The sequence below is a fragment of the Gopherus flavomarginatus genome, chromosome 2, assembly GCF_025201925.1.
Source record: "Gopherus flavomarginatus isolate rGopFla2 chromosome 2, rGopFla2.mat.asm, whole genome shotgun sequence".
NCBI classification, from domain to species: domain Eukaryota; kingdom Metazoa; phylum Chordata; order Testudines; family Testudinidae; genus Gopherus; species Gopherus flavomarginatus.
The window spans coordinates 292784964-292810075 of record NC_066618.1 but is presented as its reverse complement, the minus strand read 5'-3'; the positions used below and the strand labels follow the sequence as shown (position 1 = coordinate 292810075).

Genomic DNA, 25112 nt, shown 5'->3' with positions numbered 1-25112 from the left:
ACACCCAGGCTATGTTTAAATCCTGACATCTCCTTCTGCATAACATCTGTAAGACACAGCCTTTCCTAACCATGCACACAGCTAAAACTCTCATCCAGGCTCTCAATCTCTCACATCTATATTACTTCAGCTTCCTTCTCTCTGGACTTGACAATGCAATCTTGCCCCACTCAGACCCATTCAAAATACTGCTGTGACGATCATTCTCCTAGCTTGTCACTTTGACCATGTTATCCCTCTTACTGTTTCCTCCACTAGCTCCCTCTTCTCTATCACCTTATACATAAGCTGTTTGTCTTCTCTTTCAAGCCCCTTCCCAGCCTATCCCCACCCATCACCTCTCATTCACTATCATAGAATCACAGAGCATCAGGGTTGGCAGGGACCACAGGAGGTTAATCCCCAACTTCCAGTCAGCCCACAATACCAGCCTCCATCACCCACTTTTTAAATATCCAAACAAACATATTTGTGCTTTTGCTCGCGCTGCCCTTCACTTGAGAGAAGCTTCTTCTAAACCTCCACAAAGCTACCTCATTATCCACCTTCAAAACCCTCCTTAAAGGTCTCCTTTGCCACAATGCCTTTAACTGGTAGGCTGCTGGTGTACTAAGACTACTGCCTATCATGCTGACCTATATTTTCCCATTGTTTCCTTGTACTCTCCCTATCTGTCTGTATCTACCTGTTGTAGCTTGTTTTATACTTTGATTGTAAGCTCTCTGGGGCAGACACCATCTTTTTGCTCTATATTTGTACAATGTCTGGCACAGTAGGGTCCCTGATACACGACCAAGGCTCCTAAGCACTATAGTAATACAAATAATTAATAACACAACAAAACAACAACAAACAACAACAACAACAACAAGGCTAGTCTCACTCACCAGCTTAGAGCTGCCCACTTTAAAACAGTGTTGCTGAATAGTCCAGGTAGATGCATCAAACACAATTACCCTCCCCTCACTTAAAGCACACCATAACTTTGGACGGGCATCTTCAATTCTATCTCCTGCATCGAGGTGCCCTATTATTGGGAGGGGGGAGGGGGAAGAGAAACAAACAGCACTCTTAGCTACATTTGGAGACATTATTAAGCAGTATATCTTCCTGGTGGAACATGATATCGTGCCCCAGAACCTACATTAGGTAGCTACTGAGTTGCAAGCACTTCATATCATGCTGATTATAATCATCCCACTGTACCTTGTGCTCCTCCATGTCTGTTTATTGAGTCCACCTGTTTTGCATCTCAGACTTGCAAGCTCTTCAGAACATGGATCATCTTTTTGCTGTATATTTGTAACATGCCTAGCATGCTAGAGCCCTGATCCCTGACTGGGGCATCTGGGTGCTACTGCAATATACTTAACAGATAATACTCTGGCCAGTTATTGGGTTTTGGGTAAAACGTAAGGTGTTATGTTTTGACCTACAAACTTCTAAAAGGCCTGGGAGCCACCTACTTGCAAAAATGCTTCTTTCCTTGCATTAGACTGCTACATCTGCAGGCAAAAGCAGCTCCAGTTGGAACCCCCTCAGTATAAAACAGAGGGTGCCCTTAATTTTGGAACTTATCCTCCCTTCTGGTTTCAAATAGCCTGAGTTTGCTGACTCTCATGACAAGCTACAAGGCCCATTAACCAAACTGCAGGGCCTGTGCGCTTCACAAAGGCTAGGATTTGTGGAAAAAGTGGAGTATAACCTGGGTATGAAATCATCTTTGAGTTTTTTTCTGGATTTCTTTAATAAAGAATGAGAAGAAGGTGCTGATTGTCTTTTAGGATGACTGTACTTTTAAATTTATGGCAACTGTATTTAGAGGTGGAGGGATAGGTACTTTTTAATTATACGCTGAGCTGCTTGCACCACCCATTATCAAGGTTGCTTTACCCTTCCTATTACAAGACACTCTTTCAGTTGCTCATAACTTTGCCAAAGTGTTTGGGCTGAAATTTGCCATGCTGGGTGCCTGCCTCAGGCTGAATATTTCTGAAAAATTTCAGCTAAAATGGTACAGCCATTTCCAAGAATGAGGTTAAGGAAAAAAATCTGTTTTATCCATGTTTAAAAATTCTGGTGACCTTTTCTTTGAAAACCTCTGTCTCCATGCTTTGGAGCAGTAACTTGAAATTTGGCAAGGGGTGGCCTTTCAGTCTAGGATGTGCCTTTTGCGTCCCATGAAAATTCATCCAAATTTGGCCAAGTTATAAAATATGCTCAGTGAGACTTAAACTTTTAACAGTTAACTTCCATGAATATGCGGTCCTGCCTGGCTGAGCAGGACTCTTCCTGCAATTACAGCTGTAGGCAATGTTGGGTCTGAGCACCAGAACTAAGAAAAGAAGACAGGTGCTCCTGCATTTCCACTGACCCCTCTGCTGGGGCCAAGAAGCCTACAGGAAGAAGAGGCCTGATCTGAATACAGAAAGGACAAGAGGCAGACCTGCAGGGAGAGGTAAACTGGAACTGGGAGTGGAGGGGGACAATGGGATTACAGTGGGGTGCCCAAGCCTGGAACTATGAGCCAGAGGGTGGGGAGAAAGGCTGAAGTTAAGTGACTAAGGGTGTCTGAATAGTAATGCAAACCAAAGTGCTGCGATGTAACTCCCTGTGTGAATGCAAACTAAAAGGCGCCTAGTTCATGTTAACACTGTCCTCTTCAAACAGGAATATGTTAACATGATCTAGGAAACTGAGTTTACACCCATATGAACCATACAGGAGTTACAGCACAGCACTTTGGTTTGCACTGTAATTCACACTGTGGGGAAGGGCAAACAAGCCCTGAGATTGGATGAGGAGCTGAGGGAGTTTGGGACTGGCTGTGCAAAGAGACTGGGAGAGCGAGCCAGATGGGAGGTGGGTGTGGGATACTGAGATTGGATTAGGACCCCAGGGAGGGAGGCCACTGGGGGCCACAGTGGGGAAGAGAGAGAAATTGGAAGAGAAGCTGGAAAAAGGTAACTGGGACTGAGGGAAGGAGGAAGAGGAAATTGGACTAGAAGCTTGAGGAGTCGAGACCGGGACTGTCTACATGAGAAGAATGGGACTGGGACAAGATGCCAGGGGGAGAGGAGAGGAGTGGGACAATCGGGAGGAGACATGGCAGAAGGGTTCATACTTCAGAAGAGTCTGGGCCCTTGAACACACTTCCCTGCTCCAGAGACGGGATTGGAACCCAAGATTCCCGAGTCTTACCATGCCTCTGCTGTCAGCCAATATTTGTGAAATCCACTGGCAAAATGTTGCTCATCCCCCACTAGTGCTGGTCCATATGTAGAATGATAACATACTACTGCTATCAGTTACTCTATTAGCTCAAGTGGCAGAAATTTGGGTGGTGGAGCTAAAGGTCCCAACCCTGCTGATAACTCATGCAGGTGTTAATATGATGCCATATGATGGAATTTAATTTTTTTTCCGGTTTGTTTTTTAAAAATAAAGCTAGAAAATTATGTATAAAAAAAACTACATTAAAATGTTACTAAGGTTACAACGTTAAGCACTCAGCAGTTAGTACATGCCAGAATTAAGGTTGCCAGTTGCTGTCCCACTTGTGCATAATGATACTCTTTAATTATAAGATCAGATACTACTTTTTCCCCCCACAAGACTCTTGCCTCCTTCAATGCACAAACAGACCTGATCTGGGGACGAACAAGGTTTATATAGTGAAGGTTTATATAGTTGTCTATAGAACTTTTGTTGCATTTGTTGCAGAAGTTGGAAAGTGTGTAGTGAACAAGGCAGGGGACTGCAGGAAGAGAATGGATGGCCTCATGTTTAAGGCAGTTGAATAGTGCACTGGAGTATGGGTTTCTATCCCTGCCTCAGCCACAGAATTGTGTGTGATGCTAGTCAAGTCATTTAAACCAAACTTTCCATTCGTGGTCACGAACTGTGTGTTACTCATTTTCTGCAGGCCTGACTTGAGACACTGAGATCTGATGGGATATTAATTGGTGTCCACTACATTCCATCAAATCATACCACATGTACACATCTGTCTATAATGCACAGGGGAAAAATCTGCACGATCATGGGAACTTCAATTTGAGTAACATATACTGGAAGTCTCATGCTGCCAGTACTAAAATATCATGGGAATTTCTACATATTACAGGTGACCATTTCCTAACTCAAAAAGTGTGCCAACGCAGAGGAATTCTATATTAGACTTGTCATGGCAGATAAAGAGGAACTAAATACAGAACTAAAAAAAAAAAAAAAAAAAAAAAAAAAAAATCAATAGTAGTGTAGGTAAATGATCATGACTTGATCACATTTATAATGTGCAAACAGAATAAAACCCAGATCAATAATATATGTATTTGGTGCTTTAATAGGACCAATTTCACAAAACTGAAAACAATTATGAGCCAAATCAGTTGAGAGAAAGAATTTAAATCAGAAAAAATTGTGAATGATATTGCGGCAAATGGCTGATGCTAATGTGTTGGGTCCCAGGCTTTTTCTTAGTGTGGTGGGCCAGGGTGCCACCTGTTGCCCCTATTCTTGGGCGTTGTGGGCTCCGCTCATGCCCCGGTGTGGGAGGAAGAGACTCAGTCTGCCTCCTACTCCGGGTCCCAGCCCCTTCAGCTTTGCGGGCTGCTTACCCTCTTTCTCCTTGGTTAGCATTTCCCTCGGTCCCCTGTGCTGGTACCCTTCCCCTGGTACTGTGGTCTTCTGGTTTACAGCAGTACTCCAACTCTAGTCAATTCTCCTTCCCCTCCTCTCTGTCTGACTGAAGCAGGGAGGTTTCATTAGGTCTCTGGCAGGGCCTTAATTGGCACCAGGTGCTCCAATTAACCTGTAGTAACCTTTCCCCAGTCCACAGGGTATAAGGCTTTGATCATCCTGGGGCTTATATACCTCCCATCTACCACTCTCCTGCCATCTACAACACCAGGGAGAGGATGTTGGGGGGGCAGGGAGGGTCTGCAACTGTGGGCCCGGTTTTCGTTATTTCACCTATTCACATATCTGGGCAGCATTCCTTTGGGCAGCGTCCGCTGGCTCCTTGGATGCTTTTGAGGAGCAGTGGACGCTGCCCGAGGTTCTCTGCTCAATGTCCCCTTCTGGTTCCCTAGTTGACCCCTATACCTGTCCTTTTTTCCCCCTTCATTGTCCCACAACTTTAGTTGAGGTCTGGGTTCAGTAGCTCCTCTGCAGGCTGGGGGAAGGGCCTTTAGCTGTGGGCAGGCTTCCGCCTGCCTGCTTCCCAGTACCCAATAGGACCACTCTCCTGCCATCTACAATGCCAGGGAGAGGATGTTGTCTGAGGGGGTTCTTTGAGACAGTGGGGCCTATTTCCAGTCCTCTCTCCATTCACACACCCAGGGAGAGTTCCTCTGGGTGGCATCTGCTGGCTCCCTTGACACCTTTGAAGAGCAGTGTGCACTGTTTGGGGTTCTCTGCTTGGTGTTCCCTTTGGATTCTCTTCGTTTGACCCTTTGACATTCACATCTGCCCCGGTTACATTTTTGGTTGTCCCCCATAATTATTTTAGTTCCTGGACCTTGTGGATCCTCCCCATAAGGCTCGGGGAGAGTCTTTTAGGGATGGGCAGGCACACCCAGAAACCAAGGGCATACCACTTTGCTGCTGCTCTCTGGCCCTGCTATCTCACAATATATGGGAATTGTTTAAGAACACTTTCCTAGATACCCAAAAAGCCACAATCCCACCATTGAGGAATGCATCTGACAAAGTGGGTATTCACCCACCAAAGCTCATGCTCCAATACGTCTGTTAGTCTATAAGGTGCCACAGAACTCTTTGCCGCTTTTACAATTGAGGAAGAAGGTCTTCCTGGTTTAAAACAAGAAGGAAAAAAAAAAAGACTCGGCTTTGAGGAGAAGTGAAACCCTCTATTAAAAAATGCTCTCTCTACAGGTCCAGAGTTTTAAAGAGCTAGCTGAGAAGCTTGCTAAACTGTTAACATTGATTTTAAATGTCTTGGAACACTGGGGAAATTCCAGAAGACTGGAAAAAAGCAAATGCCAATATTTAGAAAGGGTTAAACAGGATGACCTGGAATCATTATAAGTTTGTCAGTCTGCCATGCAAGATAATGGAGCAGCCAATACAGGACTCAGTTAATATAGAATTAAAGGAGAGTACTATAAATAATGCCAATCAACCTGGATTTATGAAAAATAGATCCTGTCAAATTAACTTGATATCTATGTTTAAAAAAATAAGATTACAGTTTTGGTTGATACAAATAATAGTGGTGACGTACTAGATTCAGATTTCTGTAGGGCATTTTACTTGGTTCTGCATTGTATGGGGAGACTTTGGCCTGGTCTACACTACGTGTTTAAATCGATTTTAGCAGCGTTAAACCGATTTAACGCTGTACCCATCCACACAACGAGGCCCTTTATATCGATATAAAGGGCTCTTTAAATCGGTTTCTGTACTCCTCCCCAACGAGAGGAGTAGCGCTAAAATCGATATTACCATATCGGATTAGGGTTAGTGTGGCCGCAAATCAACGGTATTGGCCTCCGGGCGGTATCCCACAGTGCTCCACTGTGACCGCTCTGGACAGCAATCTGAACTCAGATGCAGTGGCCAGGTAGACAGGAAAAGCCCCGCGAACTTTTGACTTTCATTTCCTGTTTGTCCAGCGTGGAGCTCTGATTAGCACACGTGGCGATGCAGTCCCAAATCCAAAAAGAGCTCCAGCATGGACTGTACGGGAGATACTGGATCTGATCGCTGTATGGGGAGACAAATCTGTTCTATCAGAGCTCCGTTACAGAAGACGAAATGCCAAAGCATTTGAAAAAAATCTCCAGGCTATGACAGAGTCCACAGCACAGTGCTGCGTGACATGCATAACAGAAAGCCAAAGAATCAAATGGACACTCATGGAGGGAGGGAGGCGGTACCGAGGACTCCAGCTATCCCACAGTCCCTGAAAAGCATTTTGCATTCTTGGCTGAGCTCCCAATGCCTGTAGGGTCAAACACATAGACCCTGAACCACCCCGGACAATCTCGTCAATTTACCACCCCTCCCCCTCCATGATAGAAAAGGGGGAAAAATCGTTTGACTTTTTTATGTCACTCTATGTATATTGCATGCTGCTGGTAGACACAGTGCTGCAGCAGTAAACAGCAGCATCCTCTCTCCTCCTCTCCCTGGTGGCAGACAGTACAGTGCAGTAGGACTGATAGCTGTCCTGGTCATGAGCCCGTGAGTGCTCCTGGCTGAACTCAGGTGAGGCCGGCCGGGGGCGCCTGGGTAAAAATGGGAATGACTCCCGGTCATTCCCAATAGATGGTACAGAACAGCTGGTCACCGTCCTCATCATAGCAACAGGGGGCTGAGCTCCGTTAGCCCCTCCCTTTCATGTGTAAAGAAAAGATTCTGTAATCCCTGGACTAGCATAGCAGCGGGATGCTGGGCTCCTCTCCCCTGCACCACTTAATGTCCTGCCTGGACTATCATTGCAGCTGGAGGCTGCCTCCTCCCCATTTTATCTCACTAACAAGTCAGTGTTTCTTATTCCTGCATTCTTTATTATTTCATCACACAAATGGGAGGGGACACTGCAATGGTAGCCCAGGAAGGTTTGGGGAGGAGGGAAGCAACGGGTGGGGTTGCTGCAGGGACACCCCCTAGAATGCCATGCAGCTCATCATTTCTGCGGGATCTCACACGGAGCAGCTGTGCTCTCTGGTTCTCTGATACACTGGTTCTCTAGTACACTTGCCCCATATTCTAGGCAGGGCTGACTATTTTTAGATACCATAAAGGAGGGAATGACTCGGGGGGTCATTCCCATTTTTGTCTTTGTGCCCCCAGCCAACCTCAGCCAGGGGCACCCATGACAGCAGCAGACTGTACAGAGCGACATATAACCGTCATCTCATTGCCAATTTACAATGGTGCAGCAGATGGTACAGAACGACTGATAACCGTCTCTGCTGTCATGCAAAGGGAAATGAATGCCGCTGTGTAGCGCAGTAGTATCGCCTCTGTTAGCGGCATCCAGTACACATATGGTGACAGTAAAAAACAGCTGAACGGGCTCCACGGTTGCCATGCTATGGCCTCTGCCAGGGCAATCCAGGGAAAAAGGGCGCAGAATGATTGTCTGCCGTTGCTTTCCCGGAGGAAGGAATGAGTGACGACATTTACCCAGAACCACCCGCGACAATGATTTTTGCCCCATCAGGCACTGGGGATCTCAACCCAGAATTCCAAGGGGTGGGGGAGAACTGTGGGAACTATGGGATAGCTATGGAATAGCTACCCACAGTGCAACGCTCCAGATATCAACGCTAGCCTCGGACCATGGACGCACACCACCGAATTAATGTGCTTAGTGTGGCCGCGTGCACTCGACTTTATACAATCTGTTTTACAAAACCGGTTTATGTAAAATCGGAATAATCCCGTAGTGTAGACGTACCCTTTGGCAAACCAGTAAAGCGCTTGAAACCACTATGGCTTATTGTTAAAGGCTAGTCAGCAAGCTGTAAATTGGCCATTCAGCAGTCTCAGCTTGACCAAAGCAGGAGGGGAGGGGGTTTTGGGTGCCACAAAGGGCAGCTTAACCCCGCATCCTTCCTGATAAGAATTGTGTTGAAGTTGCTGATACATTTTAGAAGAGCAGGATGTGCCCCAGGAATGTCTCTTGGGGTCTCAAGGCTGCAAGCTCTGGAAAACCCCACACCTGGTTAATCAATAATCAGAAGGAACTTCTGCTTGATCATTGAAATGCTTACTTAACAAGGTTTCTTTAAGGGACATGTCATTCTATTACTAATGTATAAAAAAAAGGGACTCATTTGGGGACTCTTTGGGATTGGTCTCTCTCTTTGGATGCATCTTCTGTTCCCCAGCAGCAGACGGGCTGCCACTGTCACTCAAAAGCCACACTCAGCTTTGGTAATTATCAAGGGTTGGGGGTGTTTTACTAATCTTGTTGCGGACGTGTGTAAATGCTGGAGACTAATAAAGTTTAGCTTTAAGTGAAAGCACTCATTTGTCCTGTTTGTGCCAGCCATCTATGATTGGACGGCCGTATCTCCAGATTTCCTGACATCTCCTTGCACAGAGTAAAAGTTATCAAGAGCTTTGGGTTGAAAGAACCCCGGGTAACAGCATGACAGTCTGATTAAAAAACTAAAATGACAGTTAACATGGCACACATTAAATGGATTAAAAACTGGTTAACTGATGGGTTTCAAAATGGGGAATTGTTATTGACTAGGTGTCTCTCTAGTGGGGTCCTGCAGGGATCAGTTCTTAGCCCTACACTATTTAACATTTTTGTCAATGACCTGGAACAAAACATAAAATCATCACTAATGAAGTTTGCAGATGACAAAACTAGGGGAAGTGCGAAATAAGGAAGAGGATAGGATACTGATAGAGAGTGATCTGGATTGCCTGGTAAACTAGGCGCAAAACAAACAATATGCATTTTAACATGGCCAAATGCAAATATATTCATCTAGGCATAAAGAATATAGGTCATATTTACATAAAGGGAAACTCTATCCTGAGAAGCAGTCCGAAAAAAAATGTGGGAGAATTAACTGAATATGAGCTCCCAGCGTAATGCTGTGGCCAAAAGGGCTAATGCAATCCTTAGATGCACAAACAGGGGGATCTCAAGTAGGAGCAGAGAGGTTATTTTACCTCTATTTGGCACTGGCATGACTATTGCAAGGATATTGTGTCCATTTCTGATGTTCACAAGTCAAGAAGGATGTTGATAAATTGGAGAAGGTTCCAGAGAAGAGCCATGAGAATGGATTAGAGGATTGCAAAACGTGCTTTATGACAGACTCAAGCTCAATCTATTTAGCTTAAAAAGGGTTAAGGGGTGACTTGATTACAGTTTATAAGTGTCTACATGGGGAAAAAATATTTAATACTGGGCTCTTCTATCTAGCAGAGAAAGGTATAACATGCTCCAATGACTGGAAGTCGAAGTTAGACTAAACAGTTAGTACTCTGAAAAATCAGGTTATAGGTGTCCCAAAATTAGTGGATACTTTTATCCTTAATATCTCTGTCAATTCACCATCAGTAAAATGGGGATAATACCCTCTCATCTCACAGGAATGTTGTGAAAGTAAAATCATTAATATCTGTGAAGCATTCAGATTGTCTAGTGATGAGCACCATAGAAAAGCTCAATGAGGAAATTAATAATTCTGTCTTCAGAGCAGGTTTTAAGTAGTGCAGTAAATAAAGTTATACATTGAACAATGAGGATAAAACGAAATATTGAATGGCTCCAATTAAGTGAGCACCATCCAGTGCATTCAGGTCAGGTAGGAATGCGATGGAAAAAGTAGTATGTGATCATGTGATTAAAGACTATATCATTATGCATAGCCACAACAGGGGTAAATTAAGGTTTCACAGGCAACCTTAATTTTGGCATTTCCTAACTTCTGAGTACTTGATCTTCCAACCTTAATATTCTTTTAACATGTTTTTTGTGTGCAATATTTTATAGATACACAAAACAAGCCATAACAGCAGCATCATCAGGCTACTTCCTCCACAAGTTATAGCAGCAGGTGATTTTAAGCTTTGCATCTAATTTAAAGTGGATGAATTTCAAGCATGAACTATATCACGGTACCTGGTGTATAGAGCAAGACGTCTACTGCTTGTGGAAAAGTCTCGCCAACTGAGGGATTAATCTTGTGCTTTAGTGTTTCTGATGTAGTTTTGGGGACCATCATGGGCACTGAAACAAAAAGATATTGTACAATTGACAAAACTGTAAAAATTTAAACCCGAAATTATATAAAACTCATGAATTTTAGAATAAACCTGTACCGTTTATTCAGATTATGAGATTAAAGTGTTAACACTTTTAATCTGAATTTAGAACAATGCCTTGTGAGAAAATACTCTATAAATGACTTGAAAGAATGCATCTGGGTCAACCACTTGCACAGTATATCAAATTTCAACTTCTTAGACACAACCCTTTGCAACACAGGATTTAGAAAAAGTTGAAGCAGACTTAATTATAATGGCAAGTGCACCTCTGAAGCCTTTATAACTGACCTTCATTTTTCATCTTGTCAAAGTAAGATAGTTTGGAAGCAGCATAAATGGTTTTGGAGGAATGCAGTGCACCAACTACAGCATCCATCAGGAGGACATTGGTCAGGGCTTGTTGAATATATTGAGGATCCTAAAAATGAAAAACCTGATTTTAGCTCATCTAGTAATCGTTTTTCTTACACAGTCCCATCTTCTATACTCACAACAGGGATCTCTCAATATTATTAGAAGCACCCCTATGCCTATAGCAGCATCTGGTGTCTTAGCCATATCAGTTCTTGCAAACTACTGCCCAGCGTCAACCATTCTGTTCCTGAGCAAGCTCATAGAGAAGCTACTCAAAAAGGCCAAATTCAAACTCATTTAATTACAGCTTTTCTATACCTGGCCCAATCTGGATTCAGGCGAGGACATGGATCTAAAACTGTTTCAGTGGCACTGATGGATGGTCACCTGCTATCAGTGGATAGAGGACACACATCCACTCTCATCCTCTGGGAGCTCCCCTGCAGCTTTCAACACTGTTGACAGTAAGATTCTGCTGTCCCACCTGAGAGAGGTGGCAGGGGTCCAAGATAATGTGCTAAAATGGTTTGAGAATCCTTCCTGGAGGGATGCACCCAAGAGTAGTGACAGGAGAGTGCGACTCCACCACTAGCCACCTCATTTGTGGAGTCCCACAAGGATCAATTCTCTCTCTAGTCCTATTCAACATCTCCATGCAGCCACTAGGTGAACTGGTCAGCTGACATGGACTGAAGTGGCAACAATATTCAGATGACACAGCTTCATTAATCCTTCACCACATATGACCATACCACTACCATCATGATAGGCCAGTGCTTGGGCAAGATCAGCTTATGGATCAAGAACAGCTGGCTGAAGCTGTACCCAAGCAAGACAGAGGTGATGCTGGTGGACAGAAGAAAGCATTTTGAAGAGTTGGCAACCACCGTACAGTCTCATTTGGTTGAAGGTACATACCTGCAATTGGTCTGTTTACACCATAATTTAGGAGTACTCTTGGATTCCTCACTGAGTCCAAGCTCTCACATACCAGCATCTGAAAGTAACATTTTCTACCATCTCCATTTGGTTAAGAGACCTCATCCTGGTGAACAATGACCATGCTTCAGTTTTTCACAGCTTAGTCACCTCTCAGCTGGAGAGCCACAAGCAAAGCAATATACCTGGTCTTGAAGCCTTCAGAGCTTAGAAAACTAACTGGTGCAGAAAGCTGCAACACATCTCTTCAGCAACACTGACTACCACAGGCTCATCACACCTATCCTCTGCTCCCTACACCAGTATCCCACAGAATAAGTTCAAGGCACTCAGTGCTTCAGTGACCTGGGCCAGGATAGCTAAAAGAGCGACTATAGCTCCAAGACAGAATCTGTGGTCAACAACTTGGTTCCTCTGGCACAATGTAATGTTCTACAAACGTGTCTGAACAAGCAGAGCTTTCTCAGGGACTGGCCCAAGATTGTGGAGTGAACTCCCACAAACCTTCTCTAACAAACATACAGGGGTGTGTGTGCACGCGCATGCATACAGGATAGATGTTGTTTATTTGGCTTTAGGCACTGGAAAGTGCTCGTATACTACAGTACTGAGAGCGGAGCAGGAACCTATACAGGACTTGAATACACCCATCCCAGAAGAACAATTCCAGAGCTGCACAGACACTGATTTCCACTGTTAAAATTAGATAAAAACAACTTTGAAATCTAACCCAACCTTACCAGATACACCATTTTCCACTTTTCTGGTTCCATTACCCACTTAATGCAATACTAAATTGTACTGTAATGTAGACTGTGCCGTGTGTAACATACTTTACCTGAACTGGTAATAGCTAGAGCCAGCAGTGCATTAAAGGATCTTATGAAAAGACATTTCCTGCATTTCTCTCTTTTTTCAGTAAAGGAAAATCTGCAGCCAGTCCACATCTAATACAAGAGCCTGACCCGCTAGTAGCAGCCCTTCAACCTACCATGAACAAGAGGTACATGACACTCCATCACATATTTTTAGGCAGGAATTGGACGAGTGTCCAAGACTTCTAAGAAAGGAAAATCAGTAGGTATGGTAAAATAACATTTCCCATTCTCAGCCCCCAGTGTCCTAAATGGTGCACAGGACTGTGCCTTTGTCAGCGGTAAAATAAAGCAAGTAAATAGAGGAAATACTTGGGAAAAAAAGTATTTATGAAATTTTGGCATGTCAGTACGTGTGGCTCATGTATTACAGTATACAAGATCCTTCTGCTGAAGGCAGCATCAGCTCTAGCCACAAGGTCCAGCCTGCAGTGCTATGGTGAATGTATAAAGTTTAGACCAAGTGACCACTTTGCATATGTCTTCATAATAGACCCAAGTTTTTTTCTGCCCAGAATATGGACATCTTTCTAGAAGAGTGCAATATGAACTTACATTGCAAGGCTTTTTAGCTAGCTTTACAGCTACTGTGGAACTGACATTTATTTCAATTCTGGATAAAAACCCTAAACAGATATTCAGAAATAAAGATATAGGACTGCTCTTGAGTTGCCCAGTTTCTTTGGGACTACAAAGAATATTAAATGTGCCATGTAATCATTCCTGGTTCTGTAGCTTCTCTATTTCTCCAACATAGATAAGTGATCTATTTGTTCCTGGATTACTGTCAATGTCTTTGGATTGGATGAATATTCTGTTTGTATAAACCTTCTCCGTGGGATCTTTGTGGTGCAGGAATCCGTATTAGCCTATCTACTCACAGGATTCAGGACCACATGTCCAGGCATAGTAAAATCCTCTCACCATGTGACCTTTCATAATAATGTGCCAAGCAAAATGAGGAAAATTTTCTATTAATGCCTCCATTTCACACTTTGACCTTTTTTTTTTTTTTAATTAAAAAAAAAAAAACAGGGGGTGTGGGGAGAAAGGTCAAACAAAAAACCAAAAGGCTGATATGCGACAAAAACTTACTTTGCACATTTATTTTGACAACCAGATTTTAAATTATTTCTTCTTAAATTAAATTATAGTATTTCAGTATGTACTATAGTAAAACAGAATCATGTTTTAGTAAATCTTCATTTTATTTTATTTTTTGCCATATGAGTCCTCCCTGTGCTCTTTTATTCATTCTTTGCGGAAATGCGGAAAATTCATTTCCAGGTTTTTATGTGAATTCCAAAGTACACAAGGAACAGAAACATTTATAAATACTGATTACAAATAGCTCAACAAGCAAAGTAATATTTATACCTTGTGATCATCTGCCATTTTCTTCCCAGCCCACATCTCTTTCACCATCAAGTGCCAAAGATCACACTCTGTCTTAAGGTTAGCTTCAAAGACTTCCTTTTTGGACACGGACTTAATCCTCAGAGTGGGTATTCTCAGAAGAAGGAAAGCTACAGTAGTACTTTTAACATCCTGTAAATGCAGAGAAACAAAGAAACCAGTAAGGCACAATCACAGACAAGGTGCAGTATTCATTAACCATGACAACTTCTAACATTCCTAGCCAAAACTAATTCTCTTGGGTTGACATACACAAACACCCAGACAGGGTCTCTAATCAGCATTTAGTTCTCATAAATGTTTGAAGGACCATTTATGTTTAGGTATATTGCTAAACAGGAGGTGAGCTAAGACTACTTCTGATTGTACAAAATGTGCTCATTTTACTGTTAACCCCATCCATTCTCACTCCCTAGCCCCAATTTGTTTTTTCAGAAATGTGTGTGTCTTTTCATAAATCCAGACTATAAGCTCTTTGGGCAACTGCCTTTTTTCTACAGGTCTGTACAGCATCTACCCTATTGGGCACTGATCCACTAGTGGGGCCAATCGGCACTGAGAAACACTTCAAACTTTGGTTGTAGCCATGGATAGAATTAGTGATTTTTTTAAAGATATATTCCCTACCATCATAGTTCTCTCTCTTGTATAACATTCATGAAATGTCTCAGCTTGAGAGAGAAGCTGTGCTACCTGGATGGAGTCTTGCATATTCTTGCTCACAATCATGTAACAAATCGCAACAACTAATTACTTCATGCTCACCTCTATATTCCTGAAAGTTGTGATCTCAACATAGCCAGGCCTTCCTTCAGTCAAAAGGAACAAGCGCTTCTGGGTCATTGCTATTTTTCCTACTCCATAATTAGTTTTAACTGAGCAGGATAACTTGTAGACACATTCATTTGTATCTAAATGCTCTAGCACAGTGTGTGGCAAATTAACCTCTTGAGCTTCTGCTTCTGTTTCCTTCCAGTAGTTGTAGAAATCTTTGAATGTTTCAGGGTCAATTTGTTTCTGGTGTCCTTAAAAGTTTTTTAAAAAGTTAATTATATGAAGCCATTATATGAATTTAAAATATATTTTGAGGATACTAAGGGTTAGATTGTGCCCAAGCCCTGAGCAAGGGTTGGTGTATAACCTGCCAAGAGTAACCCCAGGAGACATTTCAAAGTGAGAATTCCTCCCCTGCTTTCTCTTTGTCCCTGGGGGTTGGGGGGAAGAAGTACTTCGTTGCTAGCTTATACCATGGGCCTCTGTCCATCCATTTGGTTCTCTCCCCACCCGCCCCAGGGAGGAAGTAAATAGCTGCACAGCCACTCTTACTTCCACAAGCCCAAGCAGCCCACATAAAGGAATTCTTACTCCTCTGCTAAATCTGATACCCTTCATTGAGATTTTCTAGCTCTTTATTCTCTTGAACATTATTAAATCATATATTTCCTGTACAGTGGATAAGAATAGAATTGATAATAATCATTAATCTGCAGACCAAAAGCTTATAAAACACATACATCCCAAAAATCTCTTTAAACTGTAGCTTCATAAAACTGGCTGCTTTTGAACTCCAGATATTCCAACTAAAACAGATAATTATAAATTATACGCTACTGATCATTTTAAATGTAGAAATTCTTGCTATTTTGGTCAATGTTTAACACACAGTGACCAGATTATGTGATAAAAGTGACAATTATGTTCCAGTTATTACACACGGCAAATTGCAAATGGTTTGGTCTTTATTACCCTGGAGAACCAGAACAAAAAATTCACGTTTCAGATTTAGGAGGTAAAGAAATTATCCTGGACACATCATTCTGAACTTTTCTTTTACAATCCATGATACTTATGCAGGCTCTAATGTTAGCTTCATGAAAAATTTTGCCCTTGATATTAAAATTCCAGACCTTTCTTGAACAGATTGCTAGTCTGCAATACTGTTTAGTGGTTTTAACATACAGACATATTATCTGATGGGGATTAGGACAGGACTATATTTTAATCTGTAATCTAAATCAAGACAGAGCTGTCATATCACTGGACAACTAAATGCTAATACAAAAAAAAGACTGTGAAATCTTCACCCACTGACTATGGTGAACAGGTTTGAAGACACCACCACAGACACCATATAGCACCTGGTGTAGAAGAGTCAAATGTACTGCACTAAATAAGATCTTCTGCAATTATCTCAATTAAAAATTGCCAACAAGATGGAGTTTCATTTTCTGTGGAACTTAAATTTCACAACCAAAATGAGGAGGATATAACACAAAGGCCCCAATTCAGCGAGATACTTAAGCATGTGCTTAGCTTTAAGCACATGAATAGCACCATTTATTACTTTGGTGAGTTTGGGTCTACATGCATAACTGAGTAATGTAATGGAAATGATAGACTGTGGTAACAATGCTTGTGTGTTTACAAAAAAATTACAAAAACATTTTACTATGAATTTAAAAGTTCTGTGCTACATGGACACACACACAGATTCAATACACACACACACACACAGACACTTATTGCACTGAGAAACATTTGAAAATATTTTCCTGAAGGCCAGAGGAAAAAAAACAGACTCTAGACAGCAACTTATATCACTTATCAATAGAAGTATAGAAATATTTACATAACAAAAATAGATGTTAATTAACACAACATATTTTCTGCTTACCTACTGTTAAGGCATCAAATAGCCGGTGTATTGTGTCTATATCTTTGACAATCCCAGATTCTTGGATTCGCTTCACAAAATCGTCCAACTGCATGTGTGTTTTTGGTAATTTAAAATTTTTCACATGGTCATCTACTTTTGTAACTTCTCGTTGTTTTTCCATCACTTGACTAATCAACCTCTTCAACTCGGGTTTGCGCTCTGCTAGGGAACGTTCAGAAGGAGGCATAGTTTCCACCACCTTTCTCACAAGATCAGTAGGGAAAATTCTTATGTCTGTTTTATATAGATTTTGGAAGTCTGAAAGTGCATCCAGTAGTTTTCCTTGCATCAAACCAATAAGTCCGCGAAGGTAGAAATATCTTGCCAGCAACGCTGAATTATCATGTTGTAAAATATTTATAGCTCTGGTGAGATGATTGATAAAATCTGTATAGTAGGTGTGAACACACTGATTCATCAGAGGAAAGTGAATTTCTGGGATCTTGAATGTACTAATTGATTTAGATGACAATTTTACAGCTAAAAAAAGAAAAGTAAAATTCTCGATATAAAAGTGAAGAATGAAAGCCTACAAGTATCTTCAAATAAGGAATTTTTTAAAATATTAAAAAAAACTTATCCTGCATAACCTAAAACGTGACCTGCGCTCCCAGTAATGCAATATTATGCCTGTGAGAAGAATAAAATTGTTCGCCACATACTCCTTGATGTCAGCACAGACCCTGTCAGCAGTCCATCCCTATTCAGCAAAACACTTAAGCACATGCTTTACTTCTGGTACATGTTTAAACCCCACTGACTTTGCTGAACAGAGATGAGCTTAAGCATCTGCTTAAATGTATTTCTGAACTGAGTCCAAGGTGGGAAAGGATAAATGGGCACAGTAACTGGTCCAGGAAGTAGCCCCACAATGACAACACTAGAGTAGGTGTTCAGTCCCGTGTGGTGGTTGCAGGATAGCACAATTCTGAGCACAGAGCAGCCAAAGGTTCAGGATGATGCAAGTCACTACTTCATGCACAGTTTGGTTATCACCTCCTTACTTCCACTGTGTTTACATGGTCAGTGTGATGGTGTATAGAAAGGAAGGTGGCCATCTACATTAATATGGTCCTGTTGCAAAATTGTGATAAATTTTGTATTAAGTACAAGACCTTGTGTGGGGGGTTATGACATTTTTATGTGTTTGCATCTTAAACATGTTGTGGGTCTGAGAAACGCTCAGGTTAGCTCTTTAGAAATAACACAGGAACTGTAAACTAAGGTGTCTGCATGTTGTCCCTGAAGATAGCTCACATGGCACTTCGGCAAAAGGTGCAAGCTAGAATCTGCAATTCAGATGGATGAATGACAGAGCACAAATGCCATGAAGCTGCCTGACATGTAACACAACCAGGATTTTTCCAGCAAAAAGGGGTCAAGATATAAAAGGATTGGCTACAGTGTTGTTTTTGGTGTGTGACTTGAAGTATTGATTGACCTGGGTAAGTGACTTGCCTCAGAAGACTGGAAGAACATGCTGTGTGGTGAATTTGGTTTAAATAACCTTTCAACATAAAGTACAGTTTGTAAGAGTGGTACTATAGGCTGGAGTGTCTATGGTGACTGTCTATGGCTCTATGGTAAAATCAGTATAGTGCTCCAGGAATCCACACTGGTTGCTGGTTTGGTGAAATCTAAGTGTAGAATATAACACCAGTTTAGGTATGCCTGCCCTGTTTTCGGACAATCAGGAGACTGAGCACCCAAGTACCTGGTCCACGATATCACAAGATACTGTACTTGTTAAATACATTTTTCCTTACAAGCAGCAAAGAGTCCTGTAGCACCTTATAGACTAACAGACGTTTTGGAGCATGAGCTTTCGTGGGTGACGTTTTGGAGCATGAGCTTTCGTGGGTGAATGCATCTGACGAAGTGGGTATTCACCCACGAAAGCTCATGCTCCAATATGTCTGTTAGTCTGTAAGGTGCCACAGGACTCTTTGCTGCTTTTACAGATCCAGACTAACATGGCTACCCCTCTGATATTTTTCCTTACCACGCTCTGTCTCTGATCTTCGGAGTGATGAAGTCCTAGCAGGACTATCATGAGGTTTAATATCTTGTAGATTAGGCATACTTATTACCAAACGTTTACTAATCATATATTGAGGGTTAAATCTTTTAGAAGCCATTTTCTCCACAGTCAGTCTTCTTGGGCTATCAAGCATTGAATTTAATCTGAAGAAAACAATTTTTAATTACATTTTACACATTATACTATGCAGCAGCATAAATGAAGATAAATTGCAATTTATTATTATTGCTCTTTTTTGTATTACAGTAACACCTACCAACTCACAGCACTCTCACTATCACCAATTTACTGCAGGACATTTACTGCAAAGGATGTGACAAAAATTTAATAAAGATGGCCCATCAATTACCTAGAAAAACAAGGTTACTCACCTTGTGTAGTAACTGAGGTTCTTCGAGATGGTTGTCCCTCTGGGTGTTCCATTTTAGGTGTCTTGGCCCCTGTGCTTGTAATTGGAGATTTGTAGTAGCAGTGCCCAGTTGGGCCACGCACGCATCGTAGCAGTCTTGCACTGCTCTGAGCGGTTACATAGCAGTGCACAGCTAACTGTCCCCCAGTTCCTTCTCTACCCCACAGAATCAGCCAGAAACTCCACAGTAGAGGGAAGGAGAGAGGGCAGTGGAGCACCCACATGGACAACCATATCGAAGAACCTCAGTTACTACGCAAGGTGAGTAACTCTTCTTCGAGGAGTGCTTCCTACTGGTGCTTCACTTTAGAGATGACTATTGAGCAGTGCCCCTCAGTGGAGGGTAGGGGCTTTGGAGTTGGTTTATTGATGGTGGATAACACCATAAGTCCAAACTGAGCATCTGCCGCTGATTGTTGTTCTAACACATAGTGTTTAGTGAAAGTATAGGCTGACATCCAGGTACCTGCTTTGCAAAAGTCAATGATAGGTACATTATTTAGAAAGGCCACAGATGCTGCTAACGCTCTGGTGGCGCGTGCACGGACTGGGGTTGCAGATTGTTGTTTTGGTAGCACAAATGGATATATCCAGATACCCATTTGGATAGAGTCTGTTTTAAGATGGTTTGGCCCCTCATGCATTCTGTTATGGAAATGAATAGTCCAGGTGATTTTCTGAATGTTTTGTTCTTTTTATATAGAAAGCTAATGCTCTGAAAACATCTAGCATGTGGAGTGAGGCCTTCCTCCTATCAGCATGTCGCTTCAGGAAAAATACAGGTAAATAAATGGGTTGATTTAAATGAAAAGGGAAGGTGACCTTGAGTATGAATTTAAGGTACAATCATACTCTCTCTTCGGGCCCTACACTCCCAGCACTCCCTATCTATCTTCGAGACACCACTGACTTCCTGAGGAAACTACAATCCATTGGTGATCTTCCAGAAAACACCATCCTGGCCACTGTGGATGTAGAAGCCCTCTACACCAACATCTGACACAAAGATGGACTACAAGCAGTCAGGAACAGTATCCCCAATATTGTCACGGCAAACCTGATGGCTGAACTTTGTGACCATTTCACACTGAGGACAATGTATACCTTCAAGTCAGCAGCACTGCTATGGGTACCCACATGGTCCCACAGTATGCCAACATTTTTATGGCTGACTTAGAACAACGCTTCCTCAGCTCTCGTCCCCTAACGCCTCTACTCTACTTGCACTACATTGATGACCTCTTCATCTTCTGGACCCATGGAAAAGAAGCCCTTGAGGAATTCCACCATGATTTCAACAATTTCCATCCCACCATCAACCTCAGCCTGGACTAGTCCACACAAGATATCCACTTCCTGGACACTACAGTGCTGATAAGCGATGGTCACAAACACCACCATATACTGGAAACCTACTGACCACTATACTTACCTACATGCCTTCAGCTTTCATCCAGACCAGACCATACAACACAATCTATTGTCTACAGGCAAGCTCTAAGATACAACCGCATTTGCTCCAACCCTTCAGACAGAGACAAACACCTACAAGATCTCTATCAAGCATTCTTACAACTACAATACTCACCTGTTGAAGTGAAGAAACAGACTGACACAGCCAGAAGAGTATCCAGAAGTCACCTATTACAGGACAGGCCCAACAAAGAAAGTAACAAAACGCCACTAGCCATCATTTTCAGCCCCCAACTAAAACCTCTCCAACACATCATCAAGGATCTACAACCTGTCCTGAAGGACGATCCCTCACTCTCACAGATCTAGGAAAACAGGCCAGTCCTTGCTTACAGACAGCCCCCCAACCTGAAGCAAATACTCACCAGCAACCACAGACCACATAACAAAAACACTAACCCAGGAACCTATCCTTGCAACAAAGCCTATTGCCAACTCTGTCCACATATCTATTCAGGGGAGACCATCATAGAACCTAATCACATCAGCCACATTATCAGAGGCTCGTTCACCTGCACTGATTATCACTACAAAAGTTTTTTTTCTTGCTGCTGATAATAGCCCACCTTAATGATTACTTGTTACAGTTGGTACGGCAATACCCATATTTTCATGTCCTCTGTGTATATATATTTTCCTACTGTATCTTCCCCTGCATGCATCTGATGAAGAGGGTTTTAGTCCATGAAAGCTTATGCTCAAATAAATTTGTTAGTTTCTAAGGTGTCACAAGTACTCCTCGTTCTTTATCCTTAAAGAATGTTGTATAAGGTGGATATGCCATTAGGGCACCTAATTCTCCCACCCGTCTTGCGGACATAATAGCAATGAGGAAAGCCACCTTCATAGGTAAGTGCAACAAAAAGCATGTTGCAAGGGGCTCAAATGGTTTTCCTGTGAGGCCACATAGAACAAGGCTGAGGTCCCTGTCATAAACAGATAGCTAAGGGTTAATGTCTCTTTCACCTGAAGCACCTGACCAGAGGACCAATCAGGAAACCGGATTTTTTCAACTCTGGTTGGAGGGAAGTTTGTGTCTGAGTCTTTTGTCTGTCTGCCTGCTTTCTCTGAGCTTTGGAGAAGTAGTTTCTGCTTTCTAATCTTCTGTTTCTAAGTGTAAGGACAAAGAGATCAGATAGTAAGTTATATGGTTTCTTTTCTTTGGTATTTGCATGAATATAAGTGCTGGAGTGCTTTGATTTGTATTCTTTTTGAATAAGGCTGTTTATTCAATATTCTTTTAAGCAATTGACCCTGTATTTTGTCACCTTAATACAGAGAGACCATTTGTATGTATTTTTTCTCTCTTTTATATAAAGCTCTCTTTTTAAAACGTGTTAAAGTTTTCTTTACTGGAAAATTTCAGGGAAATTGAGTCTGTACTCACCAGGGAATTGGTGGGAGGAAGAAATCAGGGGGGAGATCTGTGTGTGTTAAATTTGCTAGCCTAATTTTGCATTCCCTCTGGGTAAAAAGGAAAGTGCTTTTGTTTCCAGGACTGGGAACGGAGAGGGGGAGTCACTCTGTTTGGATTCACAGAGCTTGTGTCTGTGTAACTCTCCAGGAGCACCTGGAGGGGGGAAGGGAAAAAGGATTATTTCCCTTTGTTGTAAAACTCAAGGGATTTGGGTCTTGGGGTCCCCAGGGAAGGTTTTTCAGGGGGACCAGAGTGCCCCAAAACACTCTAATTTTTTGGGTGGTGGCAGCAAGTACCAGGTCCCAGCTGGTAATTAAGCTTGGAGGTTTTCATGCTAACCCCCATATTTTGGATGCTAAGGTCCAAATCTGGGACTAAGTTATGACAGTCCCACATGGGTGTAGGGTTTCTTAGTGTGGGAAAAGTGTTTTCTATGCCTTTAAGGAAGCGTTTAATCATCAGGTGAGCAAATTTAGTGACTCCGTCCACCCTGTCATGGAAGGAGGTGATGGCAGCCAAGTGAACTCTGATCGAGCTTGTGGATAGCCCTGATTTTTTAAGCCCCAGTATATTGTCAAGGATTCTCGGTAGTGGGGTTGACTGTGGACAGATCTGTTTGTCCTGGCACCAAGTGCAGAATTGTTTCCACTTATGGATATATGGGTCTTTCTTATGCTTAATCTCCAATTGCTTAGTACTATCTCTTTCACTTCCTCAGAACAGTATTCTCAACCCCCACATCAGCCATGAAGTAATTAACCAGGCCTTGAGGTGGAGTACTGCGAAGTTGGGGTGACAGACGCAGCCCGCATCTTGTGATAGAAGGTGATGCACTAAGGGAAGGGTATGAGGCGGTTTCACTGCCATCTGACGCAGGTATGGGAACCACGTTTGTCTGGGCCATGTGAGTACAATGAGAATGATCTTGGATTTGTCCTGTCTGATCCTGTGAATGACTTGTCTTAGGAGTGGAGTTAGGGGAAATGCATACATCAGTGGAGCTTCCCAGTTTAGGAGTGTGTCACCTAGGGAGCGGTGTCCCAAACTGGCCTAGGAGCAATATTTGGGCACTTGGCATTCTGAGCTATTGCAAATAGATTTATGGTGGGGAACCCCTACAGTCTGAATATGGCTTTGAGAATTCCAGGATCCATCTCTCACTCATGGGTTTATGAAAAATCCCTGCTTAGTTGACCTGCTGTTGTATTCTGACATCCCGACACACAGGATGCTGATAAAGAATCATAGAAGATTAGGGCTGGAAGGGACCTCAGGAGGTCATCTAGTCCAACCCCCTGCTCAAAGCAGGACCAATCCCCAGACAGATTTTTACCCCAGTTCCCTAAATGGCCCCCTCAAGGACTGAACTCTCAACCCAGGGTTTAGCAGGCCAATGCTCAAACCACTGAGCTATCCCTCCCCCGTCTATGTTGTTCATGATGAACCAATTCCAAAGGCATATTGCCTCTGTACATAGGGAATATGATCGTGCTCCCCCTTGACGATTTATATAGAACATGCATGCTATATTTTCCGTAAAGATCTTGATGACATTGTTCTTGATTAAAGGGAGAAAGTGCTCGCGTGCATTTCGGACTGCCCTTAGCTCGAATAAGTTTATGTGCAGGTTGGACTCTGCAGGGGACCAGCGGCGTTAGATTGTATTGTCACGTAGATGTGCCCCTCAACCAATTAGGGAAACGTCTATCGTGATTGTCATGGTTGGAGTTTTTTTTGTTGTTGTTAGAAAGGGACTCCTGAGCAGACGTTTTGTGTCCACCATGTTAGTGGTCTTTTACCCTGTATGGCATTGTGAGGCGTATGTTGAGAGAGTGAGTATCTGTGTGGTATATACTCTGTTCGAGGCCATGCCTATAAGCATCTCATGTGCAGCCTGGCATATTTTAGAACAAAGATGGAGCACAGACATGTGTCCCAAGAGTTGTAAGCATGTTCTGGCAGATGTTTTTGGGCTGTCCATCACCACTGAAATTAGGTTGACAAGACTGAGGAAGTGTTGTTGGGGTAACATTGCTGTGAGATGATCGAGGTAAGCCCCTATGAATTCCAACTTTTGGACAGGAACTAGTGCGGACTTCTGTACATTTATTTGCAACCCTAGGTCCGTGAACAGGGATATCATGGTCTGTGTGGCGTTCATTGCTCCTTGCTGCATTGGTGCCCTTATCAGGCAGTTGTCTAAGTATGGAAATATCATCACTCCTTGCCTGCGGAGGTAAACTGCAACAATAGCAAGAACCTTGGAAAAAACCTCTTAGGGCAATCGACAGGCCGAAGGGTAGTATTGGTATTGGAAATGCTGAATCCCTAGGATGAATTTCAGGAATCTTCTGTGTGACGACTGAATAGTAATATGAAAATGGCTCTCAAACCCTTGATCTCCAGGATGCTAATCTCCTTTCTCTAATGTCTGAACTACTGTGGTTAGTCTCATCATTTTGAAACATCATGTTCTCACGAATTTGTTGAGTTTTTGTAAATCCAAAATGGGTCTCCACCCATCATTCTCTTTCTGAGTTAGAAAGTAATGGAAATAAAAACTTCTCCCTGTGTTGGGATGGTATGGGTTCCAAGACACCTAACTGTATGAGGTGGTATGTTTCCTGTTACAACAGGTGCTGGGGGGCGGTCCCTGAAGAGGGATGGGGAACGGGGTTGGGTAGGTGAGATAGAAATAAAGG

General features: G+C 42.6%; 1 protein-coding gene across 3 annotated transcripts in view; it reads right to left on the bottom strand.

The window, feature by feature from the left end:
* DENND3 (DENN domain containing 3) overlaps window positions 1-25112 on the bottom strand; it is an 82299-nt gene that overhangs the window by 10584 nt on the left and 46603 nt on the right. For all 3 annotated transcript variants that reach the window (XM_050940601.1, XM_050940602.1, XM_050940603.1), the window contains 7 exons: window positions 19073-19254; window positions 17029-17550; window positions 15120-15379; window positions 14316-14486; window positions 11059-11188; window positions 10625-10732; window positions 888-1027 (listed from right to left, as the gene is read on the bottom strand). In XM_050940601.1, coding sequence (XP_050796558.1) covers window positions 888-1027; window positions 10625-10732; window positions 11059-11188; window positions 14316-14486; window positions 15120-15379; window positions 17029-17550; window positions 19073-19254 — 1513 coding nt within the window. The remainder of the gene's footprint in view (window positions 1-887; window positions 1028-10624; window positions 10733-11058; window positions 11189-14315; window positions 14487-15119; window positions 15380-17028; window positions 17551-19072; window positions 19255-25112) is intronic.